Consider the following 22,924-nt stretch of genomic DNA (forward strand, 5'->3'; position numbering starts at 1 on the left):
TTTCAATAACTGTATTGTGCAGGTAGGAAGGAAAGAAAGAATTATTTTACTTGCATCAAACCTAAAACTAAAATAGTTGGGCGCATCACTTTCGTAACAAACTTCTATCACCACTGAAGCATCCTCCCACATCTTTTAAATGTGATATAAACTGCGCTTTTATTCTGCCAAAAATAAAATTTTTTTTTTTTCCTATTTAGGCTACTTGGAAAACGCAGTTATTGAAATTTTTATTCTAAATTAAACTATTCAGAACCATTTCGAGGTAGTTAGGTTAAATAATGATGAATAATTAATGATGTGCTATTTTATGTAAATGTAAATAAATTCTTACCACAGCTCTTCGCATAAATGAACTTTTCTGAAACAAAAAACGAGGATAATTTGTTAAATCTATTGACAGCATAACTTGCTTCATTTATATTTGAAATACTAACTTCATGCACACTAAAATACACTCAAATGACAAAATTCATGGAACTGCAAATATTCAAGTGACCCTGGTGATAGCATTGTTTAATGGTGTTTTTCCAAGATCTTTTGCCAAAGAAAATACAAAAAACAGACAAAATTTAATTATCCTAAGATTGAAGCGAAACAAAGCTATAAATTTAAATAATGTATACTATTTTACTTTAAAGATTTAATCTGGGATTCAGAACCATTAAAAAGTTTAAATATTGAAATGGCGAATTTTTTTACTTAGACACGGAACTAAATTAAATCAAAGAATAATTCTTAATTTTAGCTAATTTTTACAAGCCCTGGCAAAGAAGCATTGGAGTAATTTTTCACATATTGAAGAACTCAATTTAAAGTAATTTTAATTTTCTCAAAACATTTCATATTTTTTCTCCATATTGAGATTTTACATCTTCGTAATAAGCATAGAGGGCTCTTGCTAAACATAAGTAAAACCTAACAATCACAAATATAGTTGTTTCAAACTTACTATAGTTATAAAAAGTTGCATTATATTTGTTTAAAGTGTTATTTTATGTGAAGATAGAACCTTTGAAGATGACTTATAAGGAAAATGCATTCTCAGGGTATTAATTTGTATTTTAGTGATTCATGTAAACATTTGATAACGCGATTGGAAACCGCAAAAAGGTAGTTGGTGAGAAATTCAGATTTGATAGTGGATTAGTTTCTCGACCCGGAGCCCCTGGAACCCGCTCCAAACTGTTCTGACAAAGTCGTTCGAAAACAAACTGAAGAGTTTAATCAGTTTTCATCTTAAGAGAAGAGTGGAGATATGGATGGTGTTTTCTACACTAGGAAGCGCTGCAAGCTCGGGACTGCCTAAATTTCCGGGTTACTGTTTCAGTTGTATTTTAAAGCCATTTGGCATCATTGTGTTTTGAGATTCTTGCAAACAATACATTTGATTACTTATTACTTGTGTTTACAATGCTAACAATACTGTTTACAATACTAAAAGTGTTAACACTAACGTAAGATGGTGCACAGCTTGCAACACGAACGAACAGTAATAAACAAATGGAAAGAGGCCAAATCAAGACTGCCAAAAAAGCGAGTTATTCAAAATCTAGCAACCAGCTCACCTTTTTTAATAATAAATAACAAAATAACTAAAACAAATTTTCACTCCAAACTCCCCAGAATTACATAATAACATTAATATCTTATGAAATACGACAGATTTGAGCTCAGAAATCATCTAGTTTATTTCTTTTATTGAAAACAAAATTATCCGTTTGAAAACATCGCCTATCAGAATAACATGTAGTAAGCAGCTGCAAACTTTTTAACCGGAACTAGAGTAGGTCCCAAGCCCGAGATTGTTATTGTTTACATTTCTATTGAAAACACCATCCATTCTATCCTTCTCTTTTTCTCATAAATAAACGGTTTCGTGCAGAACTCAAATGTTTTGAAAACAAACGTTTCATTTTAATACAAAATATTTTCTAACGTTGCACCGACAATAATTTTGTCACTTTTTCATCAGATATACATTTGTTATTTGATTGGTGAATTTTAAGTAGAACGATCAAATCGCATTCAGTAGGAATATTCCTTAAGTTTGTAAAAATCTTGAATTGTATTATACAATTTTTTTTATTGTAGTTAAATTTTCTGTTAAAAGTATTCAAATTGTTGATAAGAAAATTATTATTAAATATAGAATAATAACGTCAACCGTTAAACGATTAATAACCGTTAACCACTAAACTATGAACTTCTCCAAAGTTGAAGAAATTTGGAGCATCTCCCATAGTTCCGTGTCCAACAGACCCACTATTAAGCATATTTTTTTTTTATATCGATTATTATATCGTTTACGTATTTTTAATTTTTTATAGAATTTTAGTGGAGAATTTTTAGTCTTATTTTGAGCAAGGTGAGCTGGTGGTTAGTTTTTCCTTAGAAACACAATAAATATTGGAACAAGCTCTAAGACGCTCAGCGTCGCGGAACAAACCCACTTTTGTATATATTCTTATTAAAATATATCTTGTTTATATATTCTTATGAGTAGTTATGTAGAATCCTCTGAGGGCATTATATTTGTCATTTAACCCCCATATTTGTGTTATTATAACTACAGAACAATAAATCACTTAAGGATCTATCTATAATGTTATGTACAATATTGTCGTCAATTTATTTTTGAAAACAGTCACGTCAAATCAAAGAGGATACTTAAATGAAATTACTTACATATCTATATGTATTGTACACAATTTTTTCTTCCGTATTCATACTATATTGAATGTTTCTGAAAGTAGAAAAATGTTGAAAATAAATACTGAAGGATGAATAAAAATTTTCGACTGACAATGATGTGAAAAGTACAATTGGGTATATTATAACCTACGTCACAGGTGTTGTGTTATTCCTACTAAATTTAACCCATGAACGGCATTTTCTGCGAGCCTAACTTCAAGCCACAAATAAACAAACGAAGTGTTTGATCGCTTAAATAGCTGCTCGCCAGATTTTATTGCATTATAAAGAAAAGTAATTGATATTCGATTTTTGATTAATAATTGATTTATGTATATAGTGGCATTTATGTGGATAGTGGCATAGAATTTAGCATTGCGTCATGGTAAATGTTATTCCTACTAAGTGGAAGTAGTTGTGTTTTTTTATATTATACCCAATTACATAAAAAAAAAAATTCAGAATTTTAAAATTTTAAAAAGTTATTCAAACTGCTCCTACAAAAGGTTACTTTTGTTAACAGTTGCGGTCAAGAACAATTATAGTAATAATATTTTATATATAATATATTTATTTATATATATATATATATATAATATATATATATATATATATATATATATATATATATATATATATATATATATATATATATATATATATATATATATATATATATATATATATATATATATATATATATATATATATATATACGCAGGTTAACTTCCGATATCTATGCCGCACATCGTTTGATAGGACATATTATTTCGTGCATATTATATTATTATTATTATTTCGGTATTTTCTGTTCTGGATGCAGTCTTCTTAGCTCAATTTTGCATTCAGTTTATAAACTCTCACATGATTCTGTTAATTGGTTATATGTAGTCAGTCGTGACTCCGCTAACAACCTTTATAACCCTGAATGGTAGTTGTGCAATCACTATTTAGTATTTTTAAGGCTATCATATGTATTCTTTTCATTCGGGCATCACATATACTACATTTTTTTATCTCATATACTACATTTTTCTACTACAATTTTAATATTCCAAGGTATTTGGCAGTTTGTTAGTAACTATATTTCCAAATCAGAAGCGTAGTCAACTATTTTATTTATTTCAAATTCGATCCTTAGCAAGACGTCAAATTCACAGTAAAACCACTTTTTTTTGAAGATTTGATATAATTTGCTTATCTATAATTTTTATCTTTTAAACAATTCGGAATTTTTAATCAACTCTTTCAGTTTGAGATGGAAACAGGAACAAAAAAGAAATAAAGCAGGTCTCCAGTTTGTGAGAGAACGGAATGACCAAAATTTGTATGAGACTTGTAGAATAAAATTTTGGTTCGATTTTTGGAATCCACTAAAGGTTAAGCTAAAAATTAGTAGAGGAAATAGATAAGTCTAAAGCAATTATCAGTTCTGAACATAAGTGCATATTTTGGAAATTAAAGAGATCAGAACAGAATTCTGTACTGTACTTACTCGCAAGGCTGATTATACTTTCTTAACAAATCTGTGCAGTTTTCTCCAATCCTAGTTTGATCTATTGAAACATAAATGTTTGTCAAAATAATTTACTCAACTTTTAAGATTGTTTTCATTGGAATCATTAAAAAAAGATATTATGGAAAAAAAGATGTTATGAATTATATCTATCAATAACTGAAAACTGTTATGTAGAAATTTAATATCAGATAAGACAAATTTCTTATGGCATTTATACAAATACTTTCCTGAAGCTAAAATTTTTTAATCGATATTTAAGTCTATTTTTTTGTGAAATGATTAAGTTTAAAAGCTTTATGTATAACAGACGGTTGCGTTATTGTTGCGACAAAGGGGAGTTAGGGTACATCATCAGGATTGAAATAGCATAGGAATGCTATCGTTCGCGGCTAGGGGTGCTTCTATATTATGACCTGTTCGGGAGCTAGAAATGGTTTATAAGACCCGAATGAATTTCCGGTCATGGGTTTCTGTGCAATGTAATATTTACGTGACTCCCTTGTTGTGTATAACGTTTTTAACTTGTACATTTCGACAAAAAAAGACTGTAAATTCCATTTAAAAAAGAATTTTAGCTTAAAGAGAGAAACCGACAGCAGATTTGAAATCAGTATCTAAGATCTGAACATCAGAGAAAAAAAATGTTCCCCAGTGTAATTAGTGTCATATCTAATAAAGACACAACAAAAAGCGTAACATAAATGTGTTGTTTCGATAAAGAATCTTGCGTAAAGAGAATCAATAAAACAAAAATGATAATAATATTTACTGCTTTTATAGCATTTTATAAACAAATAAAGGAAATTGCTTCAAAAACTAGATGGTAGCATGAACTACAAAGATAGTATCAGCGGATGATTGATTTTACATGCCGTGCACAGTGGCGTACGCAGAATTTTTTCAAGGGGGGTGTTCATAATTTTCTGAAACTACTAAAAGAAATTCAAGTCTGTAATAAAGCACTATTATTTCCCTAATTTAGACAGCTAGACAATTTCGACTTTTTATTTAGACAACATTGTTTAGTTAAAGTTTGATTTGATTTTTAAGTTTAAGAACGTAATGTAATATCTTCTAAAAAAAGTCCAATGTCATATGGGTGGGAAGTAACACTTTGAGGGTCACTTTCACATTCATCAGATTTTGTTATGCTAGAAACGTTTTCTTCAACGGAAGTATCACATTTCTGTACAACAGAAAAACTTACATTGGTACTAGATGCTGTCACCTCACTAATTTCAGGTCGCGGTTTATTATCAAAATAACTAAAATTTGTTAAATTCTTGCGTTTTGACATCCTAAAGATTCAAGAACAGCAAATATATTTATATATATATGGATTGGTACAGAAATATCCGCTATGCTACGATCTCAAAGTTTCGAGCCGGAATGAATAACTTCAACGAGCACTTTATCTCCAATGGTATTGTTACTGATTTCTTCACTAGTCGAAATAGTGGCGACGACGGGTTCGGCGATTGAATGAACTTTTTGTTGAGATAAATTAAAACAGATTTAGCGACAAGCTCCGAAAGACAAGCGGCAGAGATAACTCTTAGTCTGACTAACTAACTCCACTGTACTCCGTTCCCCCTTTTATATAATTTTTCACCGCATCTCCAAAATTCTCGAATTGTCTCAAAGATGACTAAACGTCTAGGATTCCAGAATCATCGCGTAAAGACCTCGCGAATGACAGCCAGTCTCGAAAACTATACTGGTAGGACAGAAAGGAACCAGTCAGTAACAGTATCACATGAATTTGGTTTCAAAAGTACAACCCTATTATAGTAATTGTTTTTTCAGTATTCTGAGAAATACTGTGAGAAAAAAAAGTAGGCATAATAAGTAGGCATAAAAGTAGGCATATAAAATAATAGCTCGCATAATTTCTACTAAAATTTTTATTTTTGCCATTTTGTCTGAGCTCAAGGGGGGTGTTTAAACCCCTAAACCCCTCCCTTGCGTACGCCACTGGCCGTGCATCGAAAATTCGCACATAGTGTTTCCGAATGATAAGATACACTTTTTTAATATTTTAATAGTTAGTAGATCTTACTTTTGCTCCTTTTGTAAGCAAATTTATACTATATGTAAATTCTAAATACAATTTAATGAAAACGCAACATAGTTTTTATTTTATGGGGAAGACGGTTCTTATTTCATATTATTTGTAATCTTTAAAATTTTCCAAACAAAACAAAACGAAACGAAACAGAACAAAACAAACAAAGATTAAAATTATTTACCTGAATAATAACAACTTCTTACAGATACAAGTATCTATATTAAAATTTAACAACAATAGAATATTGTCCTATACTTTTATAACATTCCTTTTTTATATAAATATTTAGAGTGATTTGTAATGTACTAGAATATTTGTCAATAATAAAAGCAAAAAAAAGTTATATATATGTAAACATATTATTAGTCACAAAATAATACTTATATGAGACTTAAAAAAGCATAAAACACTATCGAAATCTAACGAATTACGCCGGAGGTGAGGACTGAAAAAATCTGGTGGAAACAATGGAGTTGAAATATATCGTTGAAAAAAAATATCTTCGTTATTGTAAGAATTGCTTTTATATGTTGAATCAAAGTATATTTTCAGTTTCAAAATGACTTAATATGGTCTATAGAGGAGGTAACCAGAATACATATTTCTTTGTAGGCATTAATATTAGATATGTTTCAATGTTATTGTCTTATTAGGTACTATATATGGTGTTCTACTAATGTCTCTCTCTCTCTCTCTCTCTCTCTCTCTCTCTCTCTCTCTCTCTCTCTCTATATATATATATATATATATATATATATATATATATATATATATATATATATATATATATATATATATATATATATATATATATATATATATATATATATATATATATATATATATATATATATATATATATATAATATATACATATATATATATACATATATATATATATATATATATATATATATATATATATATATATATATATATATATATATATATATATATATATATATATATATATATATATATATATATATATATATATATATATATATATATATATATATATATATATATATATATATTTATATATATATATATTTATATATATATATATTTATATATATATATATATATATATATATATATATATATATATATATATATATATATATATATATATATATATATTTATATATATATATATTTATATATATATATATTTATATATATATATATATAAAACTGAAATGAATAAAACCTAAATGCTATAAAATTGTTTAATACAACTGACAGATACATGTAAATCTTGATATAAGAACATGAATATATTTATTATGGAACTAAAAACACTCACGACTTTCATGACAGTTTACATTATCAATTTGTTTATTCAATCTGGTAAGATTGTAATTACTTGGTAAATAATTGATCACAATCAATGTTTTCACTCATTCCGTAAAGACAATTGAAACTTTGGTATTAGTTAGGCTATGATTGTTTTGTCAAATCAATCTGACCAGAAGATTGAAATTGCTTAGCAAATGAATGACTATGATCTAAGAACTGGCTCTCTTTTAGGTATATGGAGTCGATAGCTAAGCCTAGTTAGGTTTCGATATCAACCATCATAGATCGATCTTCAGAAATACTGTTGATAATTAAGAAAACTTCTTTATTATATGTAGATGGAGTCTGTTGTTAACCTTATTTCACTTCTAACTCAAATAAAATTACAATTTACCCTTATTTTCCAAAATTCAACGCAGAACTTAAAAACGACAACGACACATCCTTCGGCGTGTTGCCAACCTTGAATGCAGTGAAAACATCTCATCTTGTAGTAAGCTTTATCAATTATTGTTGATAGATTTAATTAGACCCTTTAAAGTATGTATGGAAGCTCAATTCGGTATTAATTTGAATAACGCGCAATTTCTAGAGATTTTCTACACCGAATTCGGATAACTATTTTGATGAGGAGTTTGATTCACTGTAATTCATGAAACCTGGCTAATCCCTGAAGGCTAATCTATGAATCAAATCATGAAACCTGGACAACATAAATGTACTGTAAAAGACAGGATGAAATGATACAAGGGATGGATGAGAAAAACCGCCTAGATTGCTTGACAGATCGATTCTTATCTTATTGCACTATAGTGTTTGATCACGTGCTGCACAAATGATGGTAGCAAAACTTCAGAAATAGGAACTTCTAAATTCTTCTCCATATTTTACAGATAAGCATCTACTGATTTCAAGTTCTACGTCAGTTCGAACAATATTTTAATAGCATAGCAATTCATTTATAACATACCAATTTCTGCTAATGCTATAAAAATGGTTTTCCAAATATGCCATTTTCGTTTTATGCCACCGAGCTGATTAACCTGCCGTTTTAACGGCAAGCATATGCAGACGATATGAGTGCATTGCATACTTTGATAAGTAAAATAATTCCTTATATGCGCAAGTTATGAGCAAACTTTGCCTTTTTTCTACAAATTTCATCATTAACCTGTTAAAATGATGTTTGTTTACTAATTAGACCAATATACTTACTTAAGCAGTCTTTGCAAAATCTGCACAATGTGTCATTATGAGGATAATCAACGGTAAAAGGAACACATCCTAACTCTTCAATGCTTTGATTAAATTTGCATTCTTCTATCACCATCTAAATGAGTTAATTTTATGTAGTTAACTTAGTTATAAAAAAATGTACATCTATTGTGTTGATGTTCATTAACAAGTATGCAAGAAACTATTAAAAAACTATTCATAAAGGTATTTATAAATTGCGAAGTTGCAGTTATTCCCCTTTAAAAAAATTTCGAGAAGAAATTTGCAGGTTGAAATTTGAAATTTTATAATTTAAAAAAGAAGAGAAAAAAATAAACCCTAGTAGTTGCTATATTGTTGCAGTGTAATATAGTATTCTCAGTTCCAATTTTCAACTTTTTGGAACAACTGGATGAAATGCAAGTTTATAAAATTGTCTTAAAATGATGATTTAATTACAGATAGTCCATCTGTCTCATTCCTTTTGCTTCTGTGATTCTTTTATTAGAATTTTATTGGTTAAAAATACAAGCATGGATTAGAATTATTAATTATCTTATTTTTGCTTATTATTACTCTTAGTTGCATTAATCTTTATTTTTTAAAGGATAATTATCTTTTTAGAAAGAAAAAACTACCTTATAAGACTATTTTACTTCAAAAATGATTACCTAAAGCGATGATTACCTGACACGCGCGCTTTCTGAAGTTCTAAGACACGTACTTGAGCACTGCTAAAATAAATCATCCCTAATAGCTTCGCCAATATCACTGCCCGTTTTCAATTTAAAAAAAAGCAAAACAAAAAACACTAAAGCAATTTTGGTGCATGCACAAATGCATAGAAAGTCTTCAGATATAATAGACCGTACAAATATGTATTTTAAAATAAAATGTGCAGCAACTATGTAAACAAATTTGTTAAAAAAAGATCTATACTCCGCATTGTATCTGGTTTTAAGCTGTGCTGAGTTAAGAGAATCTACTAGTTAATTTTTCACCACAAAGACTTAGAATTTTCGGTAAATATACTGCATTTTCACGTACGTAAGTTCTGAGCAGGGAAGTTACTTCATAATAATCACGTAAATAAAAGATCCATATCTTACAAAGACTCTGGTTCTAAGTTGTGCGAAATTAAGGGAATCTATTAGTTAATTTCTTATTAGAAAGATTTAGATTTTCGAAGTAGTATACTATATGATATTAGAAAAATTTGGAATTTTCACGTAGAGCGCAGCTTAGAGTACAGCTTCCAGCTTAGAACCTACGTACACGATCACGTACGTAGGTTCTAAGCTGAGAAGTCACTATATAATAATCTCGTAAACAAAAGATCCACGCACTGCAAAAACTCTGGGGTTTTAGTTGTGTGAAATTAAGAAGATTTACTAGTTAATTTCCTTACTAGAGAGATCTAGCATTTTAACGTCGTATCTTGCAGTCATGTACTCAAAACCAGTGCAGCGCAGTATCTACTGGCAATTTCCTACGTGTACAGAGTTTGCGCAGAACATGCGTACGTGAACGAGTGGAATGCAACGCGTAAGTGCTAAATGTCTGACAAATGTCGAGTTACTTACCATTTGGTTAAGAGGCCCATATCCCCCTCTCTGCTTCCAGAGTGGAACGTAATCAGTGCAGTTAGTTTGATAGGGTGGGGGAAGAAGATGTTTTTCATTCTTAAATGAAATATTTAAACACTTAGAAAAAGACTAATTTTTTCTACTTAAAAATATTTTAGTATTAATAATAGTTTAACGTGTGCTTAAATATTTTATTTAAGACTGAAGAAGATATTTTTCATTCTTAAATAAAATATTTAAGAGCTTTGAAAAATACTAACTTTTTCTACTTAAAAATATTTTAACATTAATAATAGTTTAACATGTGCTTAAATATTTTATTTAAGAATGAAGAAGATGTTTTTCATTCTTGAATAAAATTTTTAAGCACTTAGAAAAAGACTAATTTTTTCTACTTAAAAATATTTTAGTATTAATAATAGTTTAACGTGTGCTTAAATATTTTATTTAAGACTGAAGAAGATATTTTTCATTCTTAAATAAAATATTTAAGAGCTTTGAAAAATACTAACTTTTTCTACTTAAAAATATTTTAACATTAATAATAGTTTAACATGTGCTTAAATATTTTATTTAAGAATGAAGAAGATGTTTTTCATTCTTGAATAAAATTTTTAAGCACTTAGAAAAAGACTAATTTTTTCTACTTAAAAATATTTTAGTATTAATAATAGTTTAACGTGTGCTTAAATATTTTATTTAAGACTGAAGAAGATATTTTTCATTCTTAAATAAAATATTTAAGAGCTTTGAAAAATACTAACTTTTTCTACTTAAAAATATTTTAACATTAATAATAGTTTAACATGTGCTTAAATATTTTATTTAAGAATGAAGAAGATGTTTTTCATTCTTGAATAAAATTTTTAAGCACTTAGAAAAAGACTAATTTTTTCTACTTAAAAATATTTTAGTATTAATAATAGTTTAACGTGTGCTTAAATATTTTATTTAAGACTGAAGAAGATATTTTTCATTCTTAAATAAAATATTTAAGAGCTTTGAAAAATACTAACTTTTTCTACTTAAAAATATTTTAACATTAATAATAGTTTAACATGTGCTTAAATATTTTATTTAAGAATGAAGAAGATGTTTTTCATTCTTGAATAAAATTTTTAAGCACTTAGAAAAAGACTAATTTTTTCTACTTAAAAATATTTTAGTATTAATAATAGTTTAACGTGTGCTTAAATATTTTATTTAAGACTGAAGAAGATATTTTTCATTCTTAAATAAAATATTTAAGAGCTTTGAAAAATACTAACTTTTTCTACTTAAAAATATTTTAACATTAATAATAGTTTAACATGTGCTTAAATATTTTATTTAAGAATGAAGAAGATGTTTTTCATTCTTGAATAAAATTTTTAAGCACTTAGAAAAAGACTAATTTTTTCTACTTAAAAATATTTTAGTATTAATAATAGTTTAACGTGTGCTTAAATATTTTATTTAAGACTGAAGAAGATATTTTTCATTCTTAAATAAAATATTTAAGAGCTTTGAAAAATACTAACTTTTTCTACTTAAAAATATTTTAACATTAATAATAGTTTAACATGTGCTTAAATATTTTATTTAAGAATGAAGAAGATGTTTTTCATTCTTGAATAAAATTTTTAAGCACTTAGAAAAAGACTAATTTTTTCTACTTAAAAATATTTTAGTATTAATAATAGTTTAACGTGTGCTTAAATATTTTATTTAAGACTGAAGAAGATATTTTTCATTCTTAAATAAAATATTTAAGAGCTTTGAAAAATACTAACTTTTTCTACTTAAAAATATTTTAACATTAATAATAGTTTAACATGTGCTTAAATATTTTATTTAAGAATGAAGAAGATGTTTTTCATTCTTGAATAAAATTTTTAAGCACTTAGAAAAAGACTAATTTTTTCTACTTAAAAATATTTTAGTATTAATAATAGTTTAACGTGTGCTTAAATATTTTATTTAAGACTGAAGAAGATATTTTTCATTCTTAAATAAAATATTTAAGAGCTTTGAAAAATACTAACTTTTTCTACTTAAAAATATTTTAACATTAATAATAGTTTAACATGTGCTTAAATATTTTATTTAAGAATGAAGAAGATGTTTTTCATTCTTGAATAAAATTTTTAAGCACTTAGAAAAAGACTAATTTTTTCTACTTAAAAATATTTTAGTATTAATAATAGTTTAACGTGTGCTTAAATATTTTATTTAAGACTGAAGAAGATATTTTTCATTCTTAAATAAAATATTTAAGCACTTAGAAAAAGACTAATTTTTTCTACTTAAAAATATTTTAACATTAATAATAGTTTAACATGTGCTTAAATATTTTATTTAAGAATGAAGAAGATGTTTTTCATTCTTGAATAAAATTTTTAAGCACTTAGAAAAAGACTAATTTTTTCTACTTAAAAATATTTTAACATTAATAATAGTTTAACATGTGCTTAAATATTTTATTTAAGACTGAAGAAGATGTTTTTCATTCTTAAATAAAATTTTTAAACACTTAGAAAAAGGCTAATTTTTTTCCGTAAAAATAGTTTAATATTAAAGAAATGAAAAAAAATTACACATTCTTATTTTTTGAGATATGAATGCGCTTGAGAAGAACGCGTTTGGCATATTAGGAAGATTAGCTACAAACTATTTATGGCACGCTAGTACAGTGGTCAAATAGTTGTGCGTTGAGCTTAACACAAGAAGAAGGTTTTTAGAAATGCAATAGACCATTCTACGCTACACGAAATTGTGAAAAAAATATAGACTCTATCTGTTTTGTAAATTGTAATAAAATTTGTCAAGTTATTGACACAATTGCAGTTAAATCTTGAAAGTGTTTCGTAGACATGTGGGATTTTAATCAAATTTTATTCGATTGGCGGTAATTATATGTTGTAGATTTTTATGAAACACAATACCAACAAAAGTATCCGTAATTGGAGACTTAATTGAAAAATAAATACTGATAAGAGTTATTGTTTATAGTAGAATAAATCATAAAACATAATGAAAGAAACATGAGTGAATAAAAATATGGCAGGAACAATTTTTTCAATAAAAAACACACATTTTGAAAATTATAAATCACAAAGAAATCGTAGAGCGTCAGCTACTCAAATCGATTGCATCAGCTAACAGTTACCTATTAATGCTGGGAAAAGACACTGAAAAAATTTTATGATGGTGTCACAGTAAATCGTTTTCAAGTATTATAATTCATGACTAAAGTATCAACAATAAAAAAACGAATCGTTTTCAATTTTCACAAAAGATTTATATCAGTATACACTATCTGTAAGAAAGTGACGGGACACGACACTATAACGACATAAACCCATATTTATTAAAATTAATAGGAGGTAGGGACTTCTTTGGCTGCGATTGTAGCTGCAACCCTTCTGGGCATGCTTTCCACTAAATTAGCCATAGTGACAAGAGGAATTTCTTTCCAAATGTTTAACAGGAAGTTCCATAGCTCATGTTTGCTTTTGGGGAGTGGGGTGCAGGCCCTCAACCGACGGTCCAATTCGTCCCAGAGAGTCCCTCAGTCTTGTAGCGACACAAAAACACGCGAAACGGTTGATTTTGAGCAGTTATAGAGACGGGATATCTCCCTAATTGACACATTGGCAAGATGTAATCCAACTAACACACTTTTCTCGAACTCAGACAACTCTTTCCGTGGCGGCATCTTGACAAAAACAAATCTAGTCGACTCCGCAGAGTATTTATAGGATATGGCTGATACGTGATACCTATTATTGCGCATGTGTCAGCTGTAGTGTCGACTTTTCTACTTTTAGAGGGGTGTCCCGTCACTTTCTTTTTTATAGTGTATATTCTATGTTTCATACAAGACAATTACTTATTGAATACTTTTTTTTTAATTGAAATTACTTACTTTTCTAACTCTTACTTTGTACTTTTTCCCTCCTAGGAAAGATTGTCCCTCAGTAAAAGGACTAGCAGAGAGATAAGGAGAATGAATAACAAGTTGGGTAGCTGAAGATCCCGGAACATTAAACTTGGGGCGATGATTAAAATCGTCTGGAGAATCTTTTGTCTCTGGACGATTCACGATATCGATGAAAATTTCCAATTCTATAGCTGAGAACAAAATATATAATTTAGGAGGTTAAAATTTCGAAATCCGGGAATTTTAAAATTATGGAAGGAACGAGATATTACCGATAATAGTAAAATTAAGAGTTTGCCTTTATGTTTTTCTTATAATTCCAAAACCGATAATGCTAGCATCTTGAAATTTAGACAGAAGGTGAAAGGGACAATTTAAGCCCCTAATCCTAAAAAAATCATTCAAAAATACTTGCTATACCGTCCAGTACAAATATTTGAAAAATGGAATTTCCTCATTGGTTGCCATTGTTTTTATGTCAACTAGCCATTTAAAAAAAATATTTATGTATAAAAATTAAACTGTTTTATCAAATATTTGGAAAGATGACATCATTGATGTCTGCTAAGTTATGGTTTTCATCATTAGTAAAAAAAAAAGTATTTACTGCGCGTTTTTTAATATTTAATTGCAGGGTACGGTAAAAGAAACTGGTTTAAAGTTATTGCCTCATAAAATAGAAGTTAACTAATTTATTTTTAATTTGTGTGTTCATTTCTTTTTGCTTATCACTTTGATTATAAAATATTTTGTAATATATCTTTTAGTGTACGCATTATTTGCTGGCTTTTACATAATGTCAAGCGAAACATTTGCTATTTTCGAGTTGTGTAGAATGAATGTGTGAAATCGTTCGTTTGCTCTGCTCTACAGAGAAACAGAGAGTTTCCACTAGAGCATGTAGAAAATTTATTTTAGGTACTTTAATTTCTCATAATTTTTCTTGTTCTTATTTTTTCTTAAATGATGAATTTACAATGTATTATCATGGATGACTTACACCGTCAATACTTTTAAACTAATGAAAGACTAAATATGGAAAAGCGTAACTAATACCGATCTTTTTTCTGTATATAGTAAAATTTATTATATGACAGAATAGAAAGAAATTATTAAAAATAGGGAAAAATTTTTTGCGTATAATAGAACTAAAATATGAAAAAAAAGAAGATTTGGAATCGATTAGAAATTTTTCTGTTTCAACATAAAGGCTACGGCGGAGGTTTGTTCTCGGTCAGTAGCCGCCAATATTCGTATAGTGGAAAATAACATTATACAGTCTCCAGGAAAGAATATACAAATTGTTTAGTAAAATTTAGATTTTATTAAGCATAATTGGTATTTAGAGAATGGTCATTTCTTCATCCAAAAAAAAAAAAGAAAAAAAGAAATCCCTTAAAGGGATGAAATCAGAATACCCTCTATTGAGAGATCATACAGCCAGAATATCATTTTCTGACTGTTGGAAATTGAGATTGGGGAGGCCCGTAAGGGCACTCCCAGTATCCACAAGTTTGAAATCAAAAGTGAATATAATTATTCTTAACGGTAATAGAAAGTATGGGTAGGAGATCCAAAATTGGCGATTTATCAAAATATACCATAGCCAAAACAAAGTCAACCAGCATATCAATATTGGGTTTAAAAGAACACCTTGGCGATCACGAGTCGCCAACAAATTTATGAGAATTATTACAACCATGCTACCGAAACATTTAGCGATTGCAAATTTAGAATAAAAAGTTAATAATAGATTTTTGTTTTCGATTAGAGGTGACGGTGAATTAATAAGTCTGCATTAGTAATGAAATAAAAAGTATCTGTTACATTGATCTATAAGAAAATAATAAATGTTTTATGTTCGTTTTAAAAGATTAAGTCTTTGATTTATTTTAAATATAATTCTATTAATAAAAATAAGCTTAAGTAATGAAAGATATTTTTAAAGGATAGAAAATAAATATGTAATGCCAATTGTGGCCTCACAAAGGCACACTGAGAAAAAATTTCAAAACGCTAACATTAATCAACTTAGTCTTAATTCAATAACTTTTATTAAAATGAAGCACACAAACTCAACTTTAAAACAATAAATCAAAAAGAATCACGCTGCGAATATAATCGTACAGATATAAATACGACAGCGATATGATTGTACAATATAATAGCAAATTATATAATATATTGTGGAGAGTCAACCAGGGCCTGATTTAGAAATCCTGCTACTTTAGGTCTCAGAACTATTAGATCCCACAGAGGTCATAACTTTAAACGTTTAAACCAAATTTACATGTTGCTTATTTACAGAATGCTCTTAAGTTTCTTATTACATTTATTTCACTTTCTATTAACTTATATTCTAATAACAATTCTATAGGAAATATACGCAAAAAATACATGTCTAAAATTTAGGGGGATCCAACAGATATGGGGACCCTAGTTTCAGGCTTCTTAGGTATTACGATGAGTCAGGATCTCGTTTTTAAGGTTTCTATACTACGATATACTGTAATTTAGGGGCACAACTTGCGTCAACTGTTCAAATCTAATGTATAAATTAACCGCTTCCTTTAAGTGTTGCAAGAGGAGATGGGGCCTTATATAGAAAGAGAAAATCCAATGAAAATTCAAAGAGAAAATTAAAAAAAAAACAGCGTCGTGATGACGTCAAAAAGGATCCCCCTTAATTATTAGCGTTCATGCTCAATACGCAATCGTTGTAAAGTTTTGACTTTCTAAAACAGTGGTTTCCAACTGGCGGCCCGGGGGCCGCATCCGACCCGCGAAGCTTTTTTTTTGTGGCCCGTGAACTAAAATATATTAGTTGTCATTTTTTTGCGGACAATTTTCGTAAAAAATCTGTATGGGAGTACAATCTAAACCAGTGGCTTCCAACTGGCGGCCCGGGGTTCACATCCGGCCCCTTTTTTTGTCTATATAATATACTAAAATATATTAGTTGTCATTTTTTTGCGGACAATTTTCGTAAAAAATCTATATGGGTTTAAAATAATTTTCTCGTCAGCAAAAACCAAATTTCATCGTTTCTGTGAAATTTAACATACCAACGGTGCAAAAAAAAAATTATTTCTCAGGTTTTGCATTGAAGGAAATATTTATTCAAATACAAAAATAATCGTGTATGTTGCTCTTTTTTATTTCATTTTTTTGTATTTTGTGAATATAATTTAGCATGAGTGTATCAGAAATTTTCTCGAAGAAATTCTCCGATTTAACTTTTTGAAACCACTCATTTTGGACGAAAATATTTACACACACATTTGCAAATTTTAAATTTAAAATGTAAATATCTATTCTATGGTGGTTGCAGCAGACAAACCTCAATTTTGTCATTGAGCATTCTGTGTACTAATATGCAAGTTTTAATACCAACCTTTTTAGAGTTTTATATTTTAACAATTAGATATCTGCTGCACATTAATTGTTTAATACATGGGTGCACATTAAAGTTATTGTAGTCCGAATTTTTTAATATGCAACTAAATATTTTTAAAAATCTACTTCTTATTTTAATTTGTAATTCAATACTTTTTTTTGAACAACTTGGTAAAAATCTGACTGTAATATTTAATGTTCCTTCAAACATAAATGAGTCCTACATAAAATTTTGATAAAGTTGTGGCCCGCCATTTGATTTGTGTTTTTAATTGCAGCTCCCGGCCTCATGTAAGTTGGAAACCCCTGATCTAAACTATACATTAAGGGCCTTTTTTTCTGAACATCATGCAAACTAAGTGGAAATGCAAACATTTTGGAATAGTTGTACTTTACTCACTATCAGTTTTCTTGATATGTTGTATTTTTCTGTTTGGATCTCCCCACACTGAGTTTATCGTATAGCAGAAATTTGGAGTGTAGGTGTCACTCCAGTATGAAGCGATTATGATATTATTCATGCTAAAGCAAAATATACAAAAGATATTAAATGAGGATTTTATAAATACAGATATCTCTTCTGGTTTATTGAAAATAGATTTTCTGTTGTGCGTGTGATTGGATAATTTTAAGAGCATGCTTTAAACTGCACTCTGAAAAAGGCAAAAATTCCTTCATTAACCTTATAAAAAATAAAATTATATACTATAGAATTTCATGTTGTAATCGATTTTGGTAATCGATTGTAATGGAAATCGATTAAAGTGATTGTTGGGTGCAAAACGATTTTGTGTATTTATCAACAAATTTCATTTAGGAGGGAGATAAATCATTCTCACTACTAGAGAAAAAAAATTCGAAAAAAAAACTTAAAATTGAAGAAAAAAAAATTACTCACAAGAATATTGTGCGAAAAATTTCAGATGAAAATTTTAAAAAATTCTAAAAAAATTCAAGAACTTTTAGAACTTTTGGAAAAATGAATGGCTAATATTTGTTTTAGGTTTGCAAACTGGAAACTTCCACTTAATCATCATTTCAAATGGGTATGAGTAAATATTTTTTCAGGGTCAGACAGGGTTGGATATTGAAATTTCTGATTTTTGGGTAGTTTTCGGGATCTGTCTTTAAATAAAACTATTAGACTTTTTATTTAATTTTTCATGTTGCGAAATTTTTTTCCCAAGTGTTTTTGAGTTTAAAACTGAAGGATTATCTGAAATTTGTGAAGAAACCCATCAATTTACACTCGGCAATACTTTTTGTGAAATGAGTGAACTCGATATGAAGGTTTAAAACTAACACCCTTCCTGGTAGTGAGATTTAGTCTGTATTTAAAATTTACTGATGGGTAGTAGGATAAAGGGTGAAACATACTCGTTGCTCATGCGATATATATGCTTCCGATGTAACCTTTTTACACTGTATTTGAATGAAATGACACCCAAGTTGATATACCTAATAGTTAAGAAGTTATTTAAGTTTTATATAGAATCAGAGAAAATTAAGACTTATACATATTTATGCGTCTGACAAGGAATACATCTCAGGCAAGGCAAGGGATACATCTCAGGCAACATCAGACAAATCAGATTTTTTATTTATAGCTTTTCCATAACTATTTCTGTGTCTAAATACTTAAATACAGGTCTTGCAGTTTAGGAGCACATTATGTAAAAGTTAAATCAGTAATAATTTTGAATGCAGTGCCTAAGGTATTTTAAAATGTATTTTAATTTGTATAAAAATACATATTGTAAAAAATGAAAAATATTTGCAATAAACGGTTTTCTCAAATTTAAAATTCTTAGTTAACTTGAACAATGTATCAGTAACAAATAATTTTTTGTCATGAGAAATAAGTTTTTGGAGAATTAATTTAAAATGGATTAAGCCAGTTTTGAAAATGAAATGTGTCAAGCAGTAATTGAACAAAACTATTTTCAACTTACTCGCAGTCGGTTTTGATTCCGCTACTTACAATCTTGCAATCAAAAAAATCAGACACAGGGATCCTTAATTCTTCCAACAATGTAGCATTCAAATCATGGTCTGCAAAAAAGTAGCTGTACCCTACTCCCTAAAGCAACAAAAAGATAGAGAAACTTAAAACCGTATTTATAATTATATATTTGTATTCTATCATACATATGCAAAATAGGTTTGAAAGAGAATAAAAGACTTGCGAATATATGTGAAGTGTGTGCAGTTAATGGAAAAATTACCTGAAAATCTTCGGGTAATTTATTGTCGATACAAGCTGCAGGAAATACATCGCATATGGATAGAAATGACATAATGCCTCGCGATGAACAAATCCTTCCTATTCGGCAAAGCTCGGGAGGTTTTAACCTATAATAAATATTAAATTAATAAGTATTAAGGCTCGATTGTGATGGAGTGTTCACCGAATCAGCTTTTGTTTCGTTTGAATTTATTAAGCTGAACATTCACTGGAATTTTCATTCTAAATTTATGGTAAAATAACCGAAAGCAGTCAGGCCATCTAGCAAACTGTAAAGTTTACGGTTAGGAACACTTCTTTGCTTTTAAGACTTTGAATGCGTTTACAACTAGTACGGTTAAAAAAACGTGAATAGAAATCTAAACGGTTTCTTGGGACTGCCATGTTTTGAAAACCGCAAAAGTGAAGTTCAACGGGACATTGGAATTAAGTTATGACAGACTTTTTGTTAGGTAATGGATATTGAAGTTATGTTTTGGTTAAATTGTGTTTTGCTAAGTGAGCAGTGAAACGTAACTAAGTTAGTTTATCTATTGGTGCTATCTATTACGACAGGTAGGAAATAGTGCATTTTTTTTAGGTTCAGCAGCTCTGTGATGCTGCCATTTGTGCGAGAATTAAAGTTTCATATTCCAATAGTACAGGGTCACCAATTGAGGAGTGCAGGAAGATGGAAACTCCTTACGTATTGAAGGAATGGAAGAAATGTTGCGTTGTCAACACTGGGATTTGAACGACCATTAGGCTGGACATGAGTTTGGCAAACAAACCCTCTCGGATAAAGTATGTACTCAGCAGCAAGCAACTGTGTGGTTTCATCAGGTATTCATCTCATAGTTATTAATATAAGATTATTAAGCACTATCTGTTGTGCTAGGCATTTGATGGGGGAAAATAAAAATATGATTTCGTAATCCTTAGCACATCGCTTTCCAGCTTTCGAAGAGCGTGCACTTGATTCTCATTAGCTAGGGGCATAGTTGGCACGGATAAAATGCTGGTTGTTAAGCCGTATGTGGTGAAAACAGCCAATAAACGATTTTTCACACGGTTAAAAGTGTGAATACCGTATTTTAATTGCTATTCAAGTCTTGATTGAATATGGTTAAATAGCAATTTAATAAATTTGTATTTAACAACTTTTTCCAAGAAATTTCTAACAGTATGACGGCACGAAATTGTTAAATTTTTTTTCAAAACTCTTGTTGTAAATCAAGTTCTGAAGAGCGTTAATTTTCCTCTACGAAAAAAACTTCTTAATGATCCCCTTTAATGAGTATCGTTAGAAATACTTTAAAAATAGGGTTTTTAATATTTTTACCTATGTGCCCCAGCAGTTAAGTACCAAAATTTCAATCTCTAAAAGAATTACGTACTTTAATGTTCAAGGTATACTGAGATTGTGTTTACCACTAATTGTCATTAGTTTAGAAAACTTGTTTTGGATGCAATTAAGGGACTTGAATGGGAAAATGTGATAAATTTAAAATCAACTGATCAAAACTGTAGGCGAGAGATGACTAAGACACTTAGAATAAGGAACATATAAGCAATACAAAAACTAAAAAAAGTCACAAACTAAATAAGCTAGTTATAAGCATTGAAATGGATGTAGAGGCGTTAATCAAAACAAAAAAGATTAATGTGTCAACATTACAATCTTTATGACCTTGTTCTATTTTCTATAGGTATAGTTGTGATGTTATAACTGCTGTAATATATTCCTGATTGAAGAATAGGAGTTACAGAAGACTGAAGAATAAGAGATTGAAGAATAGGAGAATAGGAAGTAGTGATAAGTCACACTTATGTTAACGGTTCCAGTTTATATCTATCTCTTACTTGTATGGTTTGTAGATAGATTCTTTACAAGTTTTCGGAATTTCACTTGATAACAATACTTCTAATGTCCTTCATAAAAATCATATGGTATGTGGCTTATAATTTTTTAATGTGTCTTATAATTTTTTACCCCAAATCATTCAATTCCTTTTATAAATTCTTAATTTATTTATGTAGTTCTTAAGTATTTGTAAGCTATAAGACACTTACCCGTTGGGATTACAAAATGTAATTCCAACGGAATAGGAAGAAAGAATAGGAAGTAGTGATAAGCCACACTTATATCAACGGTTCCAGTTTATATCTACCTTTTACTTGTATGGTTTTTAGATAGATTCCTTACAAGTTTTCGGAATTTCACTTGATAACAATACTTCTAATGTCCTTCATAAAAATCATATGGTATGTGGCTTATAATTTTTTAATGTGTCTTAAATGTTTTTGTCCCCAAATCATTCAATTCCTTTTATAAATTCTTACCTTATTTATGTAATTCTTAAGCATTTATAAGAAACTTACCCGTTGGGATTACAAAATGTAATTCCTGGCACTTCTATTTCGGAGGGCACTGTCACCTGGATATCCACCACAGTTGGATATGTCCAATAGAGATATAAGAATTCCAGAGTCTGAAATAAAAATCCCCCAAGGCATGTTCCAACCACTAGTAATTTTAAAACTTGCTTCACTCTATCAGTTTTCTTCGCCATAGTTAACTGAAATTCAAAAAAAAAAAAAATATTTAGCTTATGTTTTGTGAGAAATCCTTATTTGAACGGTGGTCAACTCCATATTTATACATATTAAAATGCATAAATATGGAGGATTTTAAATAAAATTTTTAATTTGTGCTGTCTTAAATTTTTTTTGTTCTTAATGAACTTTTGATGATAACGTATTGTTAGTCAACACAATAGTTTTTAAAGAAGGAAGAAAATAGAAGTCTTGCTTATTAGATTAGGAGAAATAGCGAATTTTAATTTAGTAATGAATCTAATGATTTAATTTGAATTTAATAATTTGAACTTTTAGAAACTTTTCTTCAAAACAATAAAATGATGAGATTCACGGTTTTGAGGGAGTAATTTTAAACTACACGTTTATCAAATTTTTGATATTTTAAAATTTCGTTGAA

General features: G+C 28.7%; 1 protein-coding gene across 1 annotated transcript; it reads right to left on the minus strand.

The window, feature by feature from the left end:
- Positions 1-284: 284 nt before the first annotated feature.
- On the minus strand, positions 285-22,501 carry LOC107444147 (uncharacterized). The gene is made up of 10 exons (XM_087160379.1): positions 22,309-22,501; positions 19,928-20,054; positions 19,655-19,782; positions 18,103-18,224; positions 14,292-14,497; positions 10,382-10,480; positions 8,799-8,913; positions 4,190-4,250; positions 2,689-2,746; positions 285-361 (listed from the first exon to the last, which is right to left on the minus strand). The coding sequence occupies exons 1-10, from the start codon at positions 22,497-22,499 to the stop codon at positions 293-295; spliced, it is 1,176 nt and encodes a 391-aa protein (XP_087016505.1). The 5' UTR covers positions 22,500-22,501; the 3' UTR covers positions 285-292.
- Positions 22,502-22,924: the final 423 nt, after the last annotated feature.

Source organism: Parasteatoda tepidariorum, chromosome 4 (genome assembly GCF_982258835.1).
Source record: "Parasteatoda tepidariorum strain Cologne lab strain chromosome 4, Ptep-v5.0, whole genome shotgun sequence".
Classification (NCBI taxonomy): domain Eukaryota; kingdom Metazoa; phylum Arthropoda; class Arachnida; order Araneae; family Theridiidae; genus Parasteatoda; species Parasteatoda tepidariorum.

Bases quoted from the DNA above. Each gene is read 5' to 3' on its own strand.
- LOC107444147 (XM_087160379.1), bottom strand. From the start codon at position 22,499: ATGGCGAAGAAAACTGATAGAGTGAAGCAAGTTTTAAAATTACTAGTG. The intron at 18,225-19,654 runs GTAAGTTGAAAA...ATTTTGCTTTAG, and splicing joins GGAATCAAAACCGACTGCGA to CATGAATAATATCATAATCG. The intron at 10,481-14,291 runs GTAAGTAATTTC...ATTTCATTTAAG, and splicing joins ACAAAGTAAGAGTTAGAAAA to AATGAAAAACATCTTCTTCC.